General features: G+C 45.2%; 1 protein-coding gene across 1 annotated transcript; it reads right to left on the bottom strand.

Moving 5' to 3' along the window:
* Nucleotides 1–6,827: 6,827 nt before the first annotated feature.
* Nucleotides 6,828–17,059, bottom strand: NANS (N-acetylneuraminate synthase). Its single transcript, XM_069776208.1, has 6 exons — nt 16,881–17,059; nt 15,498–15,713; nt 11,510–11,609; nt 11,095–11,249; nt 9,773–10,039; nt 6,828–8,596 (listed from the first exon to the last, which is right to left on the bottom strand). The coding sequence occupies exons 1-6, from the start codon at nt 17,010–17,012 to the stop codon at nt 8,387–8,389; spliced, it is 1,080 nt and encodes a 359-aa protein (XP_069632309.1). The 5' UTR covers nt 17,013–17,059; the 3' UTR covers nt 6,828–8,386.
* Between the last annotated feature and the right edge of the window lie 216 nt (nt 17,060–17,275).

Here is a 17,275-nt window from a genome sequence, read left to right as displayed (position 1 = left end):
CATGGGGAAGTTAGGGGGGGATACTTCCCCCCATCCATTCCCCTCCTTTTTCTCTTTCCAACTAATTACAACAGTTTTCGAGAATTTTGAATATCCTTGGGATGCGCAAGCCTGTGTGCTGTTAGTGCTATGCCTCCTGACTATGTTTCAGGTCTTGTCTAGGGCTACAAAGAGGCTCTTTAAGAGAACCACCCAGAGATCTGTCCCAAAGCTGGATATTTATGGGTGGCACGGCATGTGGGAGGATGTGGGCAGGTATCTAGAGAACTTCTCACCTCCAGTGACTTGGAAGTTCACTCCCAAACAACTGCAGAACCCTCATGAAGTGATAGAATTTTTGAAAGGAAAATGCTGTGGCTATCCCAGAGACACACAACTCACTACACTGTGCTGGGCCCTGGCCGGTATCTACCAAACACTGCTTGATATTATGCAGCACCCCCAGGGGGAAAAGGGGGAAAAGATGGAAAACAAGACAACATGCACCGTGGCTACCCAAACCCTGACAACATGCACCATGGCTACCCCAACCCCAACAACATGCACCGTGGCTACCCAAACCCTGACAACAGACACCGTGGCTGCCCCTACCCCGACGACAAGCACCGTGGCTGCCCCTACCACGACAACAGGTACCGTGGCTAACCCTACCCCGGTGACAGATACTGCAGCTAAACCAGAGAACCAACCTGTGCCAGTATCAGTCGCCCCTGTACAGAAAAAGAAACACACAAAGAAACCAGTTCGCTCAGTGAGAGATGAAGATGAACCAGGGTCATCGCGAGAACAGGAGGAAGAGGCAGAACCTGAAATAATTACCCGATCTCTATCCCTGAGTGAGTTGCGTGACATGCGAAAAGATTTTAGCCGCCACCCAGGTGAGCACATTGTTACCTGGCTGCTCCGATGCTGGGATAATGGGGCTAGTAGTGTGGAATTAGAGGGTAAGGAAGCCAAGCAGTTGGGATCTCTGTCTAGAGAAGGGGGTATCGACAAGGCGATTGGGAGAAAAACACAAGTCCTCAGCCTCTGGAGGCGACTTCTGTTAGGTGTAAAGGAAAGATACCCCTTCAGGGATGAAGTTACATGTCACCAAGGCAAGTGGACCACCATGGAGAGAGGTATCCAGTACCTGAGGGAATTAGCCGTGCTGGAGGTGATTTATAATGATCCAGAAAATGTGCAGTCACCCACAGATCCAGATGAAGTCCAATGCACACAACCGATGTGGCGGAAGTTTCTACGAAGTGCACCACCAACCTATGCCAACTCATTGGCAGTAATGTCCTGGAAAGAAGGCTATGGACAAACGGTGGATGAATTGGCTGTCCAACTCCGGCAATATGAAGGAAGTCTCTCTTCCTCCCTACAGGCCTGTGTCTCAGCTGTAGAGGAATTGTCCCAAGAGTTCCAGCAATTCAAAGTGGATATGTCCTCCTCCTCACCTGTACAGGCCCGCATTGCAGTTATTGGGAGTAAGCGTTCCTCTGCCCAAGAGAGAGGAGAGAGAAAGTACACACGACGGGCTAACCTGTGGTTTTACCTGCGTGACCATGGAGAGGACATGAGGAAGTGGGATGGAAAACCTACCTCAGTCTTGGATTCACGGGTACGGGAGTTGCGAGAAAAAGCAACCAGAAAAGAAGATTCTTCTTGGAAAACTGCTGCTCCAGTTTCCCGTGAGCAGTCCCCCGGGCGCAGTAGATGGGCCGATCTCATTTCTGATCCTCTTGAAGGGACTTCTGATTCACATGTGCAAAAAGTGGGTAACAGATATTCTAACCAGGATTAGAGGGGCCCTGCCTCCAGCCAGGTGGAGGAGAGGGACAACCGAGTCTACTGGACAGTGTGGATTCGATGGCCTGGCATGTCAGACCCACAGGAATATAAGGCTCTCGTAGACACTGGTGCACAATGTACCCTAATGCCATCAAGTTATAAAGGGGCAGAACCCATCTGTATCTCTGGTGTGACAGGGGGATCCCAAGAGCTAACCGTATTGGAAGCTGAAATGAGTCTAACCGGGAATGAGTGGCATAAACACCCCATTGCAACTGGCCCAGAGGCCCCGTGCATCCTTGGTATAGATTATCTCAGAAGGGGGTATTTCAAGGACTCAAAAGGGTACCGTTGGGCCTTTGGTATAGCTGCATTGGAGACGGAGGAGATTGAGCAGCTGTCTACCCTGCCTGGTCTCTCCCAAGACCCTTCGGTTGTGGGGTTGCTGAAGGTTGAAGAACAACAGGTGCCAATTGCTACCACGACGGTACACCGGCGGCAATATCGCACCAACCGAGACTCCCTGATCCCCATCCATAAGCTGATTTGCCAATTGGAGAGCCAAGGAGTGATCAGCAAGACTCACTCACCCTTTAATAGTCCCATATGGCCCGTGCGGAAATCTAATGGGGATTGGAGACTAACAGTAGATTATCGTGGGCTGAATGAAGTCACGCCACCGCTGAGCGCTGCTGTGCCAGATATGTTAGAGCTTCAATATGAACTGGAATCAAAGGCAGCTAAGTGGTATGCCACAATTGACATTGCTAATGCATTTTTCTCCATTCCTTTGGCAGCGGAGTGCAGGCCACAGTTTGCTTTCACTTGGAGGGGTGTCCAGTACACCCCAGGGGTGGAAACACAGCCCCACTATTTGCCATGGACTGATCCAGACTGCACTAGAAAAAGGTGAAGCTCCAGAGCACCTGCAATATATTGATGACATCATCATATGGGGCAGCACGGCAGAAGAAGTTTTTGAGAAAGGGAAGAAAATAATCCAAATCCTTTTGAAGGCTGGCTTTGCCATAAAAGAAAGTAAGGTCAAGGGACCTGCGCAGGAGATCCAGTTCTTAGGAGTAAAATGGCAAGACGGGCGTCGTCAGATCCCTGCGGACGTGATCAACAAAATAGCAGCTATGTCCTCACCGACTAATAAAAAGGAAACACAGGCTTTCTTAGGTGTTGTGGGCTTTTGGAGAATGCATATTCCAAATTACAGTCAAATTGTAAGTCCTCTCTACCAAGTTACCCGGAAGAAGAATGATTTTAAATGGGGGCCTGAGCAACGACAAGCCTTTGAACAAATCAAGCGGGAGATTGTTCATGCAGTAGCTCTTGGGCCAGTCCGGACAGGACCAGATGTTAAAAATGTGCTCTACACTGCAGCTGGGGAGAATGGCCCTACCTGGAGCCTTTGGCAGAAAGCACCTGGAGAGACCCGAGGCCAACCCCTGGAGTTTTGGAGTCGGGGATATCGAGGATCCGAGGCTCGCTATACTCCAACTGAAAAAGAGATATTGGCAGCATATGAAGGAGTTCGAGCCGCTTCAGAAGTGGTTGGTACTGAAACACAGCTCTTCTTAGCACCCCGACTGCCAGTGCTGGGCTGGATGTTCAAAGGGAAAGTTTCCTCTACACATCACGCGACTGATGCCACGTGGAGTAAGTGGATTGCACTGATCACACAACGGGCTCGCATAGGAAACCCCAGTCGCCCAGGAATTTTAGAAGTGATCACGGACTGGCCAGAAGACAAAGACTTTGGAATGTTGCCAGAGGAGGAGGTGACACGGGCTGAAGAGGCCCTGCTGTGTAATAAACTGCCAGAAAATGAGAGGCAATATGCCTTGTTCACTGATGGGTCCTGTCGCATCGTGGGAAAACATCGGAGGTGGAAGGCTGCTGTATGGAGTCCTACACGACTAGTTGCAGAAACTGCTGAAGGAGAAGGTGAATCGAGTCAGTTTGCAGAGGTGAAAGCCATCCAGCTAGCATTAGATATTGCTGAAAGAGAAAAGTGGCCAGTGCTCTATCTCTATACTGACTCATGGATGGTGGCAAATGCCCTATGGGGGTGGCTACAGCAATGGAAGAAGGGCAACTGGCAACGCAGAGGTAAACCCATTTGGGCTGCCGCACTGTGGCAAGATATCGCTGTTCGGATAGAGAAGCTAGTGGTAAAAGTACGTCACGTAGATGCTCATGTACCCAAGAGTCGGGCCACTGAAGAACATCAAAACAATCAGCAGGCAGATCAGGCCGCCAAGATTGAAGTGTCTCAGGTGGACCTGGACTGGCAACGTAGGGGTGAGCTATTTATGGCTCAGTGGGCCCACGATACCTCAGGCCATCAGGGGAGAGATGCAACATATAGATGGGCTCGAGATCGAGGGGTGGACTTGACCATGGACACTATCGCACAGGTCATCCACGAATGTGAAACGTGCCGCAATTAAGCAAGCCAAGCGGCAAAAACCCCTGTCGCATGGGGGGCGATGGCTGAAATATAAACAGTGGGAGGCCTGGCAGATTGACTATATCACACTCCCACGAACACGCCAAGGCAAGTGCCATGTGCTTACAATGGTGGAAGCAACCACTGGATGGCTGGAAACATACCCTGTGTCCCATGCCACTGCCCAGAACACTATCCTGGGCCTTGAAGAGAAAATTTTATGGCAACACGACACCCCAGAAAGAATCGAGTCGGACAACGGGACTCAATTCCGAAACAACCTCGTAGACACCTGGGCCAAAGAACACGGCATTGAGTGGGTATATCACATCCCTTATCACGCACCGGCCTCCGGAAAAATCGAACGATACAACAGACTGCTGAAAACTACATTGAGAGCGATGGGGGGTGGGACTTTCAAACATTGGGATACACATTTAGCAAAAGCCACCTGGTTAGTTAATACTAGAGGATCCGCCAATCGGGCTGGCCCCGCCCAACCAAGACTTCCACATACTGTAGAAGGCGATAAAGTCCCTGTAGTGCGCATGAGGAGTATGTTAGGAAAGACAGTCTGGGTTAGTCCTCCCTCAAGCAGAGGCAAACCCATCCAAGGGGTTGTTTTTGCTCAGGGACCTGGGTACACCTGGTGGGTGATGCAGAAGGATGGGGAAGTTCGATGCGTACCTCAGGGAGATTTGATCTTGGGAGAGAATAGCCAGTGAATTGGGCTGTATGATACCTAACTGCTAAATACCCTGCCAATGCATGTCATTGTATCTATAGTGTCTATATGCCATATCAAGGGTATTACTGTAAGAATTACCCAAATGTCTGCGGGATGGACCTTGAAACTAAGCCAAGTACAACAGCGACAGAACTTGAACTGACACCCAGCAATTTCCTCAAGATCAACGTCTTCGACCTGCAGACTAAGGGCGTGAGTTGCACCAAATGTACTAGCCACAAGTTCCAGAGGCAGCATACAACAACCCAACATCTCACACCATCTCTCTTATCCTGAAGAACTGTTACAACAGATGGAGCCCCAAAGAAGTCATGGACTAAATAAAATCAATGGACACATTAGAGGGATAGCCCATATGCTAAAGGAATACCATTTGCGTGTGTGTGTGTGCGCGCGGAGGGGCGATGGGGACGGACGCAAGTCCATATACTTACATATATAAGACAAGGAAGTGGTAGTGGTCGATTGGAAAATGTAAGATCTGGGCATGATGTAGATGGTATAGAATAAGGGGTGGATAATGTCCTGGGTTCAGCTGGGATAGAGTTAATTTTTTACAGGAACCTGGGAGGTGGGGGGCATAGCCGGGGCAGCTGACCTGAACTGGCCAAGGAGCTATTCCATACCATGTGACATCATGCTCAGTATATAAAGGGGGAGCGGGCCGGGGGGTGGGCTCTTCTTTTCGGTGGGGGAAGTGGCAGAGCGTCGGGTCCCGGGTGGTGAGCAGTTGCACTGTGCATCACTCTTTTTGTATACTTTTTCATTAGTACCGTTGTTGTTGTTGCAATTTCTTTGTGTTGTTCCAGTAAACTGCCTTTATCTCAACCCTCGAGGTTCCAGGTTTGGTTTTTTTTTTCCTCTCCTCCGTCTTCCCCCCATCCCACCGGAGGGGGGCGGGAGGAGTGAGCGAGCGGCCGCGTGGTCCTTTGTTACCGGCTGGGCTGAAACCACGACACATGTCAATGTACCACCTAAAATGCCATATATAATATTTTTTGTACTTTTTTCAACTTGTGAAATGGAAAAAGTCTGGTTGAAAGAAGCATATTAAAATTCAGATTTGAACCTGGATATTGGCATTTTTTTCATGAACTCCCTCCGCTCACCTGGCTGGAGAGGCTGCAATTGTGACAGTAATAGGTTTAGTTTGGTCCAAGCTTCAAATTCATATATTGCATATTATCATAGTCAACAAGGTCAGATTTGGATAATAAATGCAGTAAGTGAACTAGCTCATACTTAAGTATCATCTCAGAAAAACAGAAGACTGCCACCAACTATTGGAAAGGTCACTTCAACAAAGCTGAAGTAAAAGCTTCTGTAGCCACACTTAATAGCCATTAGCTGGTCTTACTTCTGACAGAGACTCTGAACTGGGCTTCTGCATGGCCCTGTTCTTCCCACACAGAGTGGAAGCATAAGCAACAGTTGTGTGCCACCCCAAAAGAAGATGAAATGCCTGGAGGACCCACAGGTGCAATAAAAATATGAGGTCAGTGGGGGACTTGTGCTTAATTTATTTTTGTGTCCCATTTGCAAAGGTTCTTTAAGGGCAACTGGATAAAGGTATGCTCACATAAAACTAGGAGAGACAGCGTGCAAGTTTCTGTATAGGGATAACTTATTTTTTTTCCCCCACTACCTTAATTAAAGTCCTGGAAATTTTTGGAGCCTATATTTACAGCAGCCTCTAGGACTAGCCTGGCTGGAGTGAAGAACCACTGCTACTTGAAACAGGTCAGGTAATCTTACAATGTTCAAATACTAAAGGCCCTGCAATCATCACTGGTGCTGGCAAAGGCAAGGTCTGACCATAGGCTTAAACACAGAAATAACAGCTTGTTTTATAAGCTAAATTTATTTTTCAAATTTGAAATAAAAAAAAAAATCTTTTAACAGTTAAGTAGTTTTTTAATGTAAGGCAAGCATACTGCATCAGTCAGAGCTCATATATGGTCAAGCACATGATTCAAAGAATCTCTGCTTCCCAGTTGAAGATACAAATAGTTTCCATAGAATTGCAGAATGGTAAACATTTTGGAACTGAACAGCGCACAGGTACAGAAATACCACCACCAAATTCAAGATACTTCACCAACTCATGACCAAGAGGTAGCAAGTTCCAAATAACCATCACTAGTATGTCACTGCACCACAGAAAAATGCAGATCAGTAACACCAAAGCAGTTCTGTGCTCACCAAGCTAATTGAGGGATATCTGGTTTTGCAGCTGCTGCCACACAGCTCCTTCCTGGACACAGGGAAGAACAGCAGACTGATAGGAGTGGGATTGCATTTCTTACTTGACAATCGAGAAGCTGTGGTGCAAGAGCGGAGCACACAAGATGAGCACTGACCATCATACTGAAACATAGTGATGTGATCTAGACAAGCAGCCAGCCTCAGCTGTCTCAAACACTAGTGTCGGGGGAAAAAAACTCATCCCAATGTATTTGCTTGTTAGTACAGGAAGAAAGCTGCTGAATCTTCACCAGCATTTGGCTTCCTACCTAAGAAGTTGCCCCCAGGTACAAATACAGGTATCTTAAATGCACTCCAGAACTGATTTAAGATCCCAGGCTTCACTCAGCTCACAATAGATGCTTTTGACATTTTTTTGAAGCATAGGTTAAGTTTACTTCCACTGATCCATCTCAGATCTACTTTCACCCCTTAATCTGTCTGGCTTGCCCTCTTGCCTTTCAGTTCACAAACAGGCTCTTTCTCTTGTCCCTTAAATGGGACCTTTCTACATACCCAATTTGCTTCCTTTCTTGGTACTGTCTCTTGAGAACCTAGCTTTCTCAAGGAGCTCATTTTCCCCACAGTGCAGATTCTGCAACCCACTGCTTTATCTTGAGACTTCTTAAGGATTTAATCTTGAGAAAAATCCATCAGGTTGCATGTGTAGTTTTCTGTTCAGTGTATGTAAACTTTGACTTATCTGCATTCAACTCCAACTAGCATCCTGTTATCACAGGAGTGAGGAAAACAGCAGAAAAGAGAGGTACATCAAAAGATACAGGGTTAGAACAATTCAAAGTGTAGACAAAATTATTGTGATTTACTGTATTCTTACCAGAAAAGGGAAGCTGGAAAGCAGCTGACTGTGGTCTTAGATTGGGCAAAACTCCAAATTAATCTAGGTTAAGTGGAATGGAGAAAGAAGGAGCATGGTATTTTCTAGACACAATGCTATACAGTTTCTAATAGAATTGCTCTTCATAATTTATATCCACTTGCTTCAGAAACTTCCTGCTAATGAGAACCTGAAAACCTAACTTGCTTGGATCCTCATAATCACACCCCTTTCTTCTAAACAACCATGCCGCTATACTTAAGTATGTTGTGTAGAAGTGCAGTACTGTATCATGAAATATGGAATGGAGTGCTTCAGTTCAGCACTTCACGTTTTTGACATGATTTTCCACTGCTTGCTCAGTGATGGTTTCATCTTCTTCGATATTTTTTTTAACCTTCTGGCCCACCAGATCGAAGATGGCTTCTGGGGGAAATCCCTTAGGCTCTCCCACCTTCACTGTCAGCATGTCAAGTGTCAGTACTGCACCTTCAGGAATTGTCACTTTTGCCACAACAGACTTGCCCAGCTACAGAGGAGAAATAAAAAAAAAAAAAAAAAAAAAAAAAAAGAAGTTTAAATCAAACACATTCCTAGGCTTAGTATGCCAAAAATGGCTAAAAATAGTCTGCAGTTACTTGGGAACAGGTCATGTGGAACTCCCCTCCCCATTATTTCTTATTCCAAATGAAGGCTGAATTAGCGTGGAAACCCTTCATTGTAACTAGGCTGCTGCAAACATCCAGATCCTTTCTGAAATTGGTTAATGGCTCACTGGAATTTTTCAGAATCAGAATGGAGGTAATCTGATTAGACTGACTAGTGTCCTAGCTTAGTGTAAAAGCAGCTCATATACAGTCAGAGATATCTATTATTCCTATTACTATTACTGAGTGCTTTGTACTTGGCACTGGTGAGGCCGCACCTTGAATGCTGCGTTCAGTTTTGGGCCCCTCACTACAGGAAAGACATTGAGGTATTGGAGCATGTCCAAAGAAGAGCAATGAAGCTGGTGGAGGGTCTAGAGAACAAGTCCTATGAGGAGCAGCTGAGGGAACTGAGGTTGTTTAGTCTAGAGAAAAGGGAGGCTCAGGGGAGACCTTACTGCTCTCTACCTCAAGGAGGTTGTAGCAAGGTGGGTGTCTGTCTCTTCTCCCATGTAACAAGTGATAGGACAAAAGGAAATAGCCTCAAGTTGTGCTAGGGGAGGTTTAGATCAGATATTAAGAAAAATTTCTTCACTGAAAAGGGTTATGAAGTGCTGCAACAGGCTGCCCAGGGAAGTGGTTGAGTCACTAGCCCTGCAGGTATTTAAAAGACATGTAGATGTGTTGCTTAGGGACGTGGTTTAGTGGTGGACTTGTCAGGGTTAGGTTAATGGTTGGACTCTATGATCTTAAGGGTCTTTTCCAACCTAAATGATTCTGGGATTCCACTCAACTTACTTAGTGCCAGAAATAGCAGTTTATAGAAAATGACAAGTCTACCAGAAATAGCAGTTTATAGAAAATGACAAGTCTACACTGTGGTTACAGTGGGCTAAGCATAAACACTGCATGCTGCTACTTAGCAGCATAAATTTTTGAGTGCAGAGGCAGAAACACTGCTGCAATAAACAATTACCAAGCTATTTTTCTGAATGTAGAGTTATTAGCTATGGGTCTAAACGAGTTTCAGCTGTACATGAATCAAAAGCAGAAGTTACCTTTTCATTGCAAGCCATTTCACAGGGCAAGAGTTGTTTGACTGGAGAACCCATTGCTTTTTCCACAGTACGGATGGCTTTCACTAACTCCGCCAGTTCATTCGGCTCCAGGGATGCTTGGTGGTCACTTCCTTTCCATGTTTTGTCAAGAGTCACATGGCGTTCCACTACTTTAGCACCCATAGCAACAGCTGCCACTGAAATGGCTATGCCAGTTTCATGCCCCGAATAGCCAATGGGGATATCAGGAAAAGCTGACTGATATGCCTTGAATCATGACAAAGTTGGTCTGAATTACCAAGGTAGCAATTTCAAAGATAAAGCAAATTTAACAGTGATATTTGCAATAAAAACCATGGATAATTACTGTGCCACAAAACAAGCAGTTGGTTATGCTGAGAATGGATTTTTTTTTATGGTCAACAAGTCACACTGCTTTATCAACTGTTATGTTCTAAGAATTTCATTTGGATTATCAATACTGACAAGGACAAGGAGGTACGTTCAATTCTACAACTGCTCTTAATCCTTTTCCTTTTAATTCAGTTGTACTCTTCAAGGTCTTCAAAGCCTGCACCACTGTAAGTTACAGTAATAGAGTAGTGCTCTATTTTCATCCAAGAATCCAGTGGACTGGTTAAACTTAACCTGTATCCAAAGCAAATTTCTTCAACCCCATACTTAAAATCTGAAGCAATCCTTTCAGCCATACATAGGGGACAGTCACCCAATCCTAAAGGCAATTAAATGCAGCCATGTCCCATTCCACTAAACATACTACATGTGCATATAGCTAGGCAAGTGCTTGAACACTAAGCAATTTGAGGAACTTTTCTTGCATCGTTGTTAGGCATATCCAAGTAGTATTTTCAGCAAAGGAAACTATACAAGGGCCTAATCCATTTTCTTCATTGCTCTGATACTCACATGAAGCATTTTTAACAAAAGTTTCTGATCTAGCCCCTGTTTAGAATTATGTTTTCAATTCCGTGCACCTTCTTAATGGTAACAGTCTACATAATTTTTCTTTGCGCTACAAAGCACAGGGTTAACCTGTTAACCACGTGTCCTATTTTCCTCTATTTAATTGTGAACACTCCAGTACTATGCTTTATCATATCCCTCAAAGCTGAGTTCTGCTAAAAGAGGATCCAATGGGTATTTGTACTTCAACACTTGGAGGAATTAGAGGAACATGATTCATCTTCTAACTTCTCAGAAGCAAATTCCAGCATGCCTAAGATCTGGAAATACATCTCAAGAAAAGCACATAGCCCTTCTCTGGTACCCTACCCGTGGCACACTCTGGGTTATTCACTGACCGATATAACACGGAGATTGACATCCTCTGGCTGAAGCGGGTATGCACTGGTGCATTGCAGGAAGCAAAAGTTTGGATTGATGGGCTTCACGATCTGATAAACCTTATGCATTGTGTTCATCGACTGCATCCCACTGGAAATCACCATTGGGCGACCTAACCATTAGAAAACATGCACATGTTTTGTCCTAAGTTGGTAAGAAAGCTACACCAGATTAAATTAAGTTCTTGAAGTAACTTAATTCAGTTAAACTAGAAAAGGAAGCTGGGTGAACACTTTTCTTCCAAGTCTGAGGGTGATTTTCTTCTAAAGGTACTTTAGATTTTTTTCCAGAATCAATTGCAGGAAAGATCTAAAAACTGATCTACTGAGACACAGTGATGTTTACCAAGATGGCTTGAAAGAAAATGCTTACCTTTCTTTGCAGTCTTTTCCAAATATGGAAAATTGTTTGTGTCTCCTGATCCTACTTTGAAAAATGGAACATCCAGTTCATGTAGGAATTCTACAGCCATCTACAAGGAAGAGAAATCACTGCATTTTAACACACCACTTCAGCTGGATCAAAGATAAAGACCTACCATGCTGGGAAATAAACAACCCTTCAAAGCAAAACCAAAGCTTAATTAAATAGGTCCTATCTATCTATCTATCTATCTCTATACCTCTCCCCAAAATACACTTCTTCTGAAATAACATTTACTATTCTGAGGATATTAGTTTCTGACTTCCTCTCGTGATTTAACCCCAGCCAGCAACTAAGCACCACGCAGCCGCTCACTCACTCCCCCCCCACCCCCAGTAGGATGGGGAAGAAAATCGGGAAAAGAAGCAAAACTCGTGGGTTGAGATAAGAACGGTTTAATAGAACAGAAAAGAAGAAACTAATAATGATAATGGTAACACTAATAAAATGACAACAACAATAATAAAAGGATTGAAATGTACAAATGATGTGCAGTGCAATTACTCACCACCTGCCGATAGATGTCCAGTTAGTCCCCGAGCGGCAATTCCCCCCGCCACCACTCTCCCCATTTTATATACTAGATGTGGCATCACGTGGTATGGAATACCCTGTTGGCCACTTTGGGTCAGCTGCCCTGGCTGTGTCCTGTGCCAACTTCTTGTGCCCCTCCAGTTTTATCGCTGGCTGGGCATGAGAAGCTGAAAAATCCTTGACTTTAGTCTAAACACTACTTAGCAACAGCTGAAAACATTCTTCTCATACTGAACTCAAAACATAGCACTGTACCAGCTACTAGGAAGACAGTTAACTCTATCCCAGCTGTAACTACGACACTTCCCTCCAGGTGAAGTATTACTGAGGTGCCTTCTTTTGTATTTCTACTACAAAACCAGATTTTCCACAGGTTTTTGACTGGGATCCCTGTCTCAAGGCAGTCTCTTTGGTCTCCCAGCCATAGCTGGTCAAGCCAGCTGTAGGTACAGCTGCTTAATACAGGTCAGCTCCGCTGCTCCTCTAACTTCAAGATGAGTTTGTGGGCCACAGCATTCTTGGGGTTTTTTTGGCACTACCAGAGAGAGCAACTACCTGTAGATGGGAGCTTACCTGTTGAAGAAGAAATATACTGCAGGCATGCAGGCAGTCTTCCTGCCACATACTTCCTGCAGGTCAGAAATACTAAACCACAGACAGGGTCTTTAGAACTACAGGTAGTTTTCCTGAATAGATCTGTCACTCTGAAAAATTGTATATTGAATAAACACCTGAAAAAAAGTGCCTAAAAAGGGAAATCCAAAATGCATTTGCTCCTAGAAGAGATACTAGAAAATAAATATAAAATATGCCAAAGAAAAGACTATAAGTTTATTCAAATATTAATTATACTCTGCTGCCTTCTAAAAATATGTGTGCTACATTGAAGAGAATTGAGGAATTATTGGAGGCTCCATGAAAATCAGTATTGCATCAGTAAGTGGCCTTTTAAAAATTAGTACTTTTAAGGAAGAATATCCCAAACCTATCACAGGCAAGAGCTATTCACATTCACATCCAGGGGAAACAACAAAATAGTTAGCTAACTTCGTCCCCCTTCAACCAGCCACAAACACTTCTTCAGCTAATTCCCTGTTGCAGTCAAATTTACTTGGTGCCAGCAAGAGAATCGCATCTTTTCGGTCTAAATTTTTTACCATAATTATAGCGCAGATTCAATTTCTTGTACCTAGGATGCGTAACATCTTTTTAATATAGTTTATTCACTAAGATGCATTGTGCACAAAGACAATGAATACACTATATTAAAAAGCCACAGATCTAATCTGAGGAGATTGCACAAAATGAAATATGACAGATAGACCTCATATCTAAGGCCACTCTTCATTAGGTTAACATCTCTTGAAAACTGGCAGGTTTTCTGTAAGAGATTCAAGGAACAGGAAATAATCTCAAATAATAGGGATGACGTTAAAGGGAGTGGTTCAGTGGGATCCTGTCTTATGTCCAGTACATACTGGAACAGAGTAGATAAAGGAGTTACTCATACATAGCCTTTACATTTACTTCACTGATTTCCTCATACAGTTAAACACACAATTTAACCTCTTCGACACAGCTGGAGTTCCAGAGATTATGTTCAATTTACAGACGTTAATGTAGTCTCCAGGAATCATTACATCAATTTATGCAATGTTTGCCCTAAGTTCCAAACCATGTCTTGCAGAAATGCCACCAGAAATCCTAGGAGCTATGTCATGTAATTACTGTTCAAAAAAGAAGGCACAAACATGTATCAGTACTGTTATTAGCTGCTGAGGCCAAACACAAAGGAGCACAGTATCTTGAGAAAAAGAGGGTGCCCAGAGGTGGAAAGTGTTCCTAGTTGCTGCATATGAAAGGTGTTCTGCATAACATCAAACAGAGTGTGGGCTTTTTTCCCCCCAAAGGTATATGGGCCTTTAAGATCCCAGATATAGCAGTCCAAGACTACTGGATTTAATTATTCTTTTATTAAAGGAGTAGGTGTTGTTCAGCAGGTCTCCTAGATATGAAGATAATAATAAAAGAAACGTCACAGCACCCTCTTTTCACAGATCTGAGTCCATGGCATCAGGCTATTGCAATACATGCAAAACACCTTTTTGTCTATCAGACATCTGAAGTAATTTTTTATGGTATTTGGTTCTTGTACTATCTCAGCTGGGGCAAAGCAATTCAAGGATTTTGGTCAATAGGACAGTAAGTTGATAGAAGCAGTGAGAATGGCCAGAGGACTAGAAAATGCAGCATAAAAAGGTTGAAGGAATTGCAATTGCTTAGGCCAGAGAATACAAAACAGAAAAGAGAAGTGATAATGGTGTTCAAATACACAGAGAGGAGATACAAGAAAAGTATGAACTTTTATGTCAGATGAGGCAGGACAAAGAATTACGAGAAAGGAGATTAAGCTGATACATCAGGAATTCTCTCTGATGGTAAGGAGAGTGAGGCACTGAACAGATCACCTTAAAACATTAAATAAATCCCATCCTTGTCCCATCCTCGATAAGGCTACTTGCAGAAAGACAGGGACATTGCTGTGCTTGCCTTATGCAAGAGTGGTTAGCTTAATTCAGGAGGGTCTCTTTCAGTTTGGTTCTCTGTATTTTCTAGGCCACAAAGAAAAGTAAAACAAACTGTAATCTCTGATCTATATTGAAGTTTAACTGTTACCCAGTTTTCCAGCTTACACATTTCAACTGTGCCTTGCATTTGTTAATACTGTAACTAACATCATTTGAGGTAGGCAACATGTAAGAGTTAAAGTACACATCTCTTAAGGGGGAACAGCAGCAGATGAGTATCATGGACTTTACAAGCTGGTGACTGACTGTTCAAGAGCCCACTGACAAAAATCAGTAAATGCTTCAGGAGTAACAGGGCAAGGTGGAGACCCTCTCCTTGAGATTAGTAAAAGAAAAAGGAATATAACCATTTCTGCTGCTTAGAAACATCAGCGGAGGTCTAGTAAACAGCACAAAGGAAAAAAAAGAGGGAAATAATAGGGATTAAGTTGAGAAAGGAATCTGGTTTACAACATAGGCAAGTTTGAAATGCTTGGAGCCAATATACCAGACAACACCAGATAGTGGCCAGATTGTAGTCTTGATCTACACTCTCAAAGCTGTGATTGTTCATGGAGTTCAACTGAGGCTCTGTCTCCAATGTGATTTACTGTGCATAAATACCTCAGCATACATGGCAGATCTTCCAAAATGTTCAGCCATCTACTCAACCATTGCAGATGCACAAGTGAAGTGGCAGAAGTATAGTTACTCTAGTTTCCTCATTTAGAAATTCAACATCCGCATATTCTTACATAAAGAACTATCACGCCTAAGTAATAATCAATAGACACAACAGCTGGACTCTGCTTGTCATTCCACTATGACTTACATACCTCATCCATGCCAGAAGCTGTGAAGAAAATTCCAATCTCCTCTGCGTATTTCTTTAGGTCTCTGTATTGGTCATGACTAAACTCCAGGTGGCGCTTGTGCTCCCCATAGGTCTTTCCCCAGGAGTGTTCAGAGGTATAGGGCCTTTCTAAGGCTTTCTTGTTGAATTTGTACTCCAGTTCACTCTTCTGGAACTTAGCACAGTCTGCTCCGCAGTCCTACAAAACAAGCTGGTACGCACTGAGTGGAAGTGCAAGTGAAACTGCACTCATCCTTAGTTGGAACACAAAGATTGTGCAATTAATGTGCTCATTTGCAGTGGAGTTTCGCATTATCATCATAGCAATCACAGGAATGGTAGAAACACAGAGTGACAGATGATCTGCACACACATGAGCCCTTTTCTTTCAAAATGCCTGTATACTTAGTAGAGCAGCAGTCTAGAAACAAATTGTACTAAAACTACAAAACTGAACTGCCACTTGCTATGCATGCCACTTATTGGAAGAGTCAATTTCTGTGGTGTTTTCCAAGCTCAGCTGTCACATGATAATTTTACATGAAAACAAGTGACAGGATTATGTAGAACAAGGAGTATGAATCTGAAATTTGTATGAAGCGACACAAATGCTGAAGTTAAACTCACACTACTCTATTTTGCACTTTTACCGCAGTCATGGGTCTGAACGCATTATGCCCTGGCTTCTCCTTTAGTGATGATACACCATTTTCTAACTATGTTAGGAATAGTATATCTAATATATACAATACCAAATTTTAAAACAGCTTAGTTGTCTTACTGGATGACACAAGTATTACCTCAAAAAACCATAACGCAATCAAACTGGAGGCTCATCAGAGAGTTACTTGGTTCTTCCCAAATTCACAGTTAGCTTATGACTCAAGGACCGCTGTAAGCCCTCGGAGATGACATAATCTGCCTGTGTTTGTCTGTGTCCACGGCACGTGCGTGTGCCGTGAACGAGGTAGGGGCTTCCTAAAAGCAAACACGTTGAGATCATAGGCTGCCAGCCACGGACTGAGGGCTACAACGCCAGCACCCGCTTTGTTGGCCCTCACCACGACTGTCTCCTTGCAGCTACTTTATTTTAAAAATTCCTCCTGTAAATCACTCCGCTCCTCCCACGCGGTGCCACCGCCCGGAGACGATGCTCCCCGACCGGAGCGTCTCCCGGCCTTCCCGGGCCCCGCCGGTGCCCCGGGCCTCCCGCTCACCCGCACCGCACTGCCTGCCCACCCGGCGGAGAAGGAAGCGCCGAGGGGAGACGGGACAGCCCCGCCCGCCGTGGCGCCCCGCCAGCCCGGCCGCGCTCCCGCCTCCCCGGCCACCCCGCCCACTGGAGGCAGAGCGGCCCCGCGCGCACCTTGGCCATGCGGATCATACGCTTGGCGGTGGCCAGGTCGCCCTGGTGGTTCTGCCCGATCTCCGCGATGATGAAGCACGGCTGCTCGCCGCCCACGCGGCGCCCGGGGCACAGCTCGAACTCCCGCGACATGATGGCTGCCGCACCGCCGCCCGCGCGCGACTGCGCCGGCGCTCCGCAACCCCGGCGGCGCCACCGCCTAGGCCTGTGGCGGGCAGCCAATCCGCGCTGCGGCGGGCGGGGCCGCGCTCCGCCGCCGTCCCCATTGGGCACCTCCCTCGAGGCGGGCGGGGCGGCGGCGCTCCTGCCTGCGGGGCCGCCAGGTGGCGCCGGGCGGGCGGCGGTGCTTCAGGGAGGTCGCGGCGGGGCGGCCCCGGCCCGGCCCGGCGGCTGTG

Source organism: Haliaeetus albicilla, chromosome Z (genome assembly GCF_947461875.1).
Source record: "Haliaeetus albicilla chromosome Z, bHalAlb1.1, whole genome shotgun sequence".
In the NCBI taxonomy this organism is placed as follows: Eukaryota; Metazoa; Chordata; class Aves; order Accipitriformes; family Accipitridae; genus Haliaeetus; species Haliaeetus albicilla.
This window is presented reverse-complemented; position numbering and strand designations above follow the sequence as displayed.

What these genes read in the sequence shown, in the direction of transcription:
- NANS (XM_069776208.1), bottom strand. Translation starts at nt 17,012, where the DNA reads ATGTCGCGGGAGTTCGAGCTGTGCCCCGGGCGCCGCGTGGGCGGCGAG. An exon ending in CAGCTTCTGGCATGGATGAG is followed by an intron (nt 11,610 to 15,497) that starts GTATGTAAGTCA and finishes TCTTCCTTGTAG; the next exon opens with ATGGCTGTAGAATTCCTACA. An exon ending in GGAAAAGACTGCAAAGAAAG is followed by an intron (nt 11,250 to 11,509) that starts GTAAGCATTTTC and finishes TCTAATGGTTAG; the next exon opens with GTCGCCCAATGGTGATTTCC.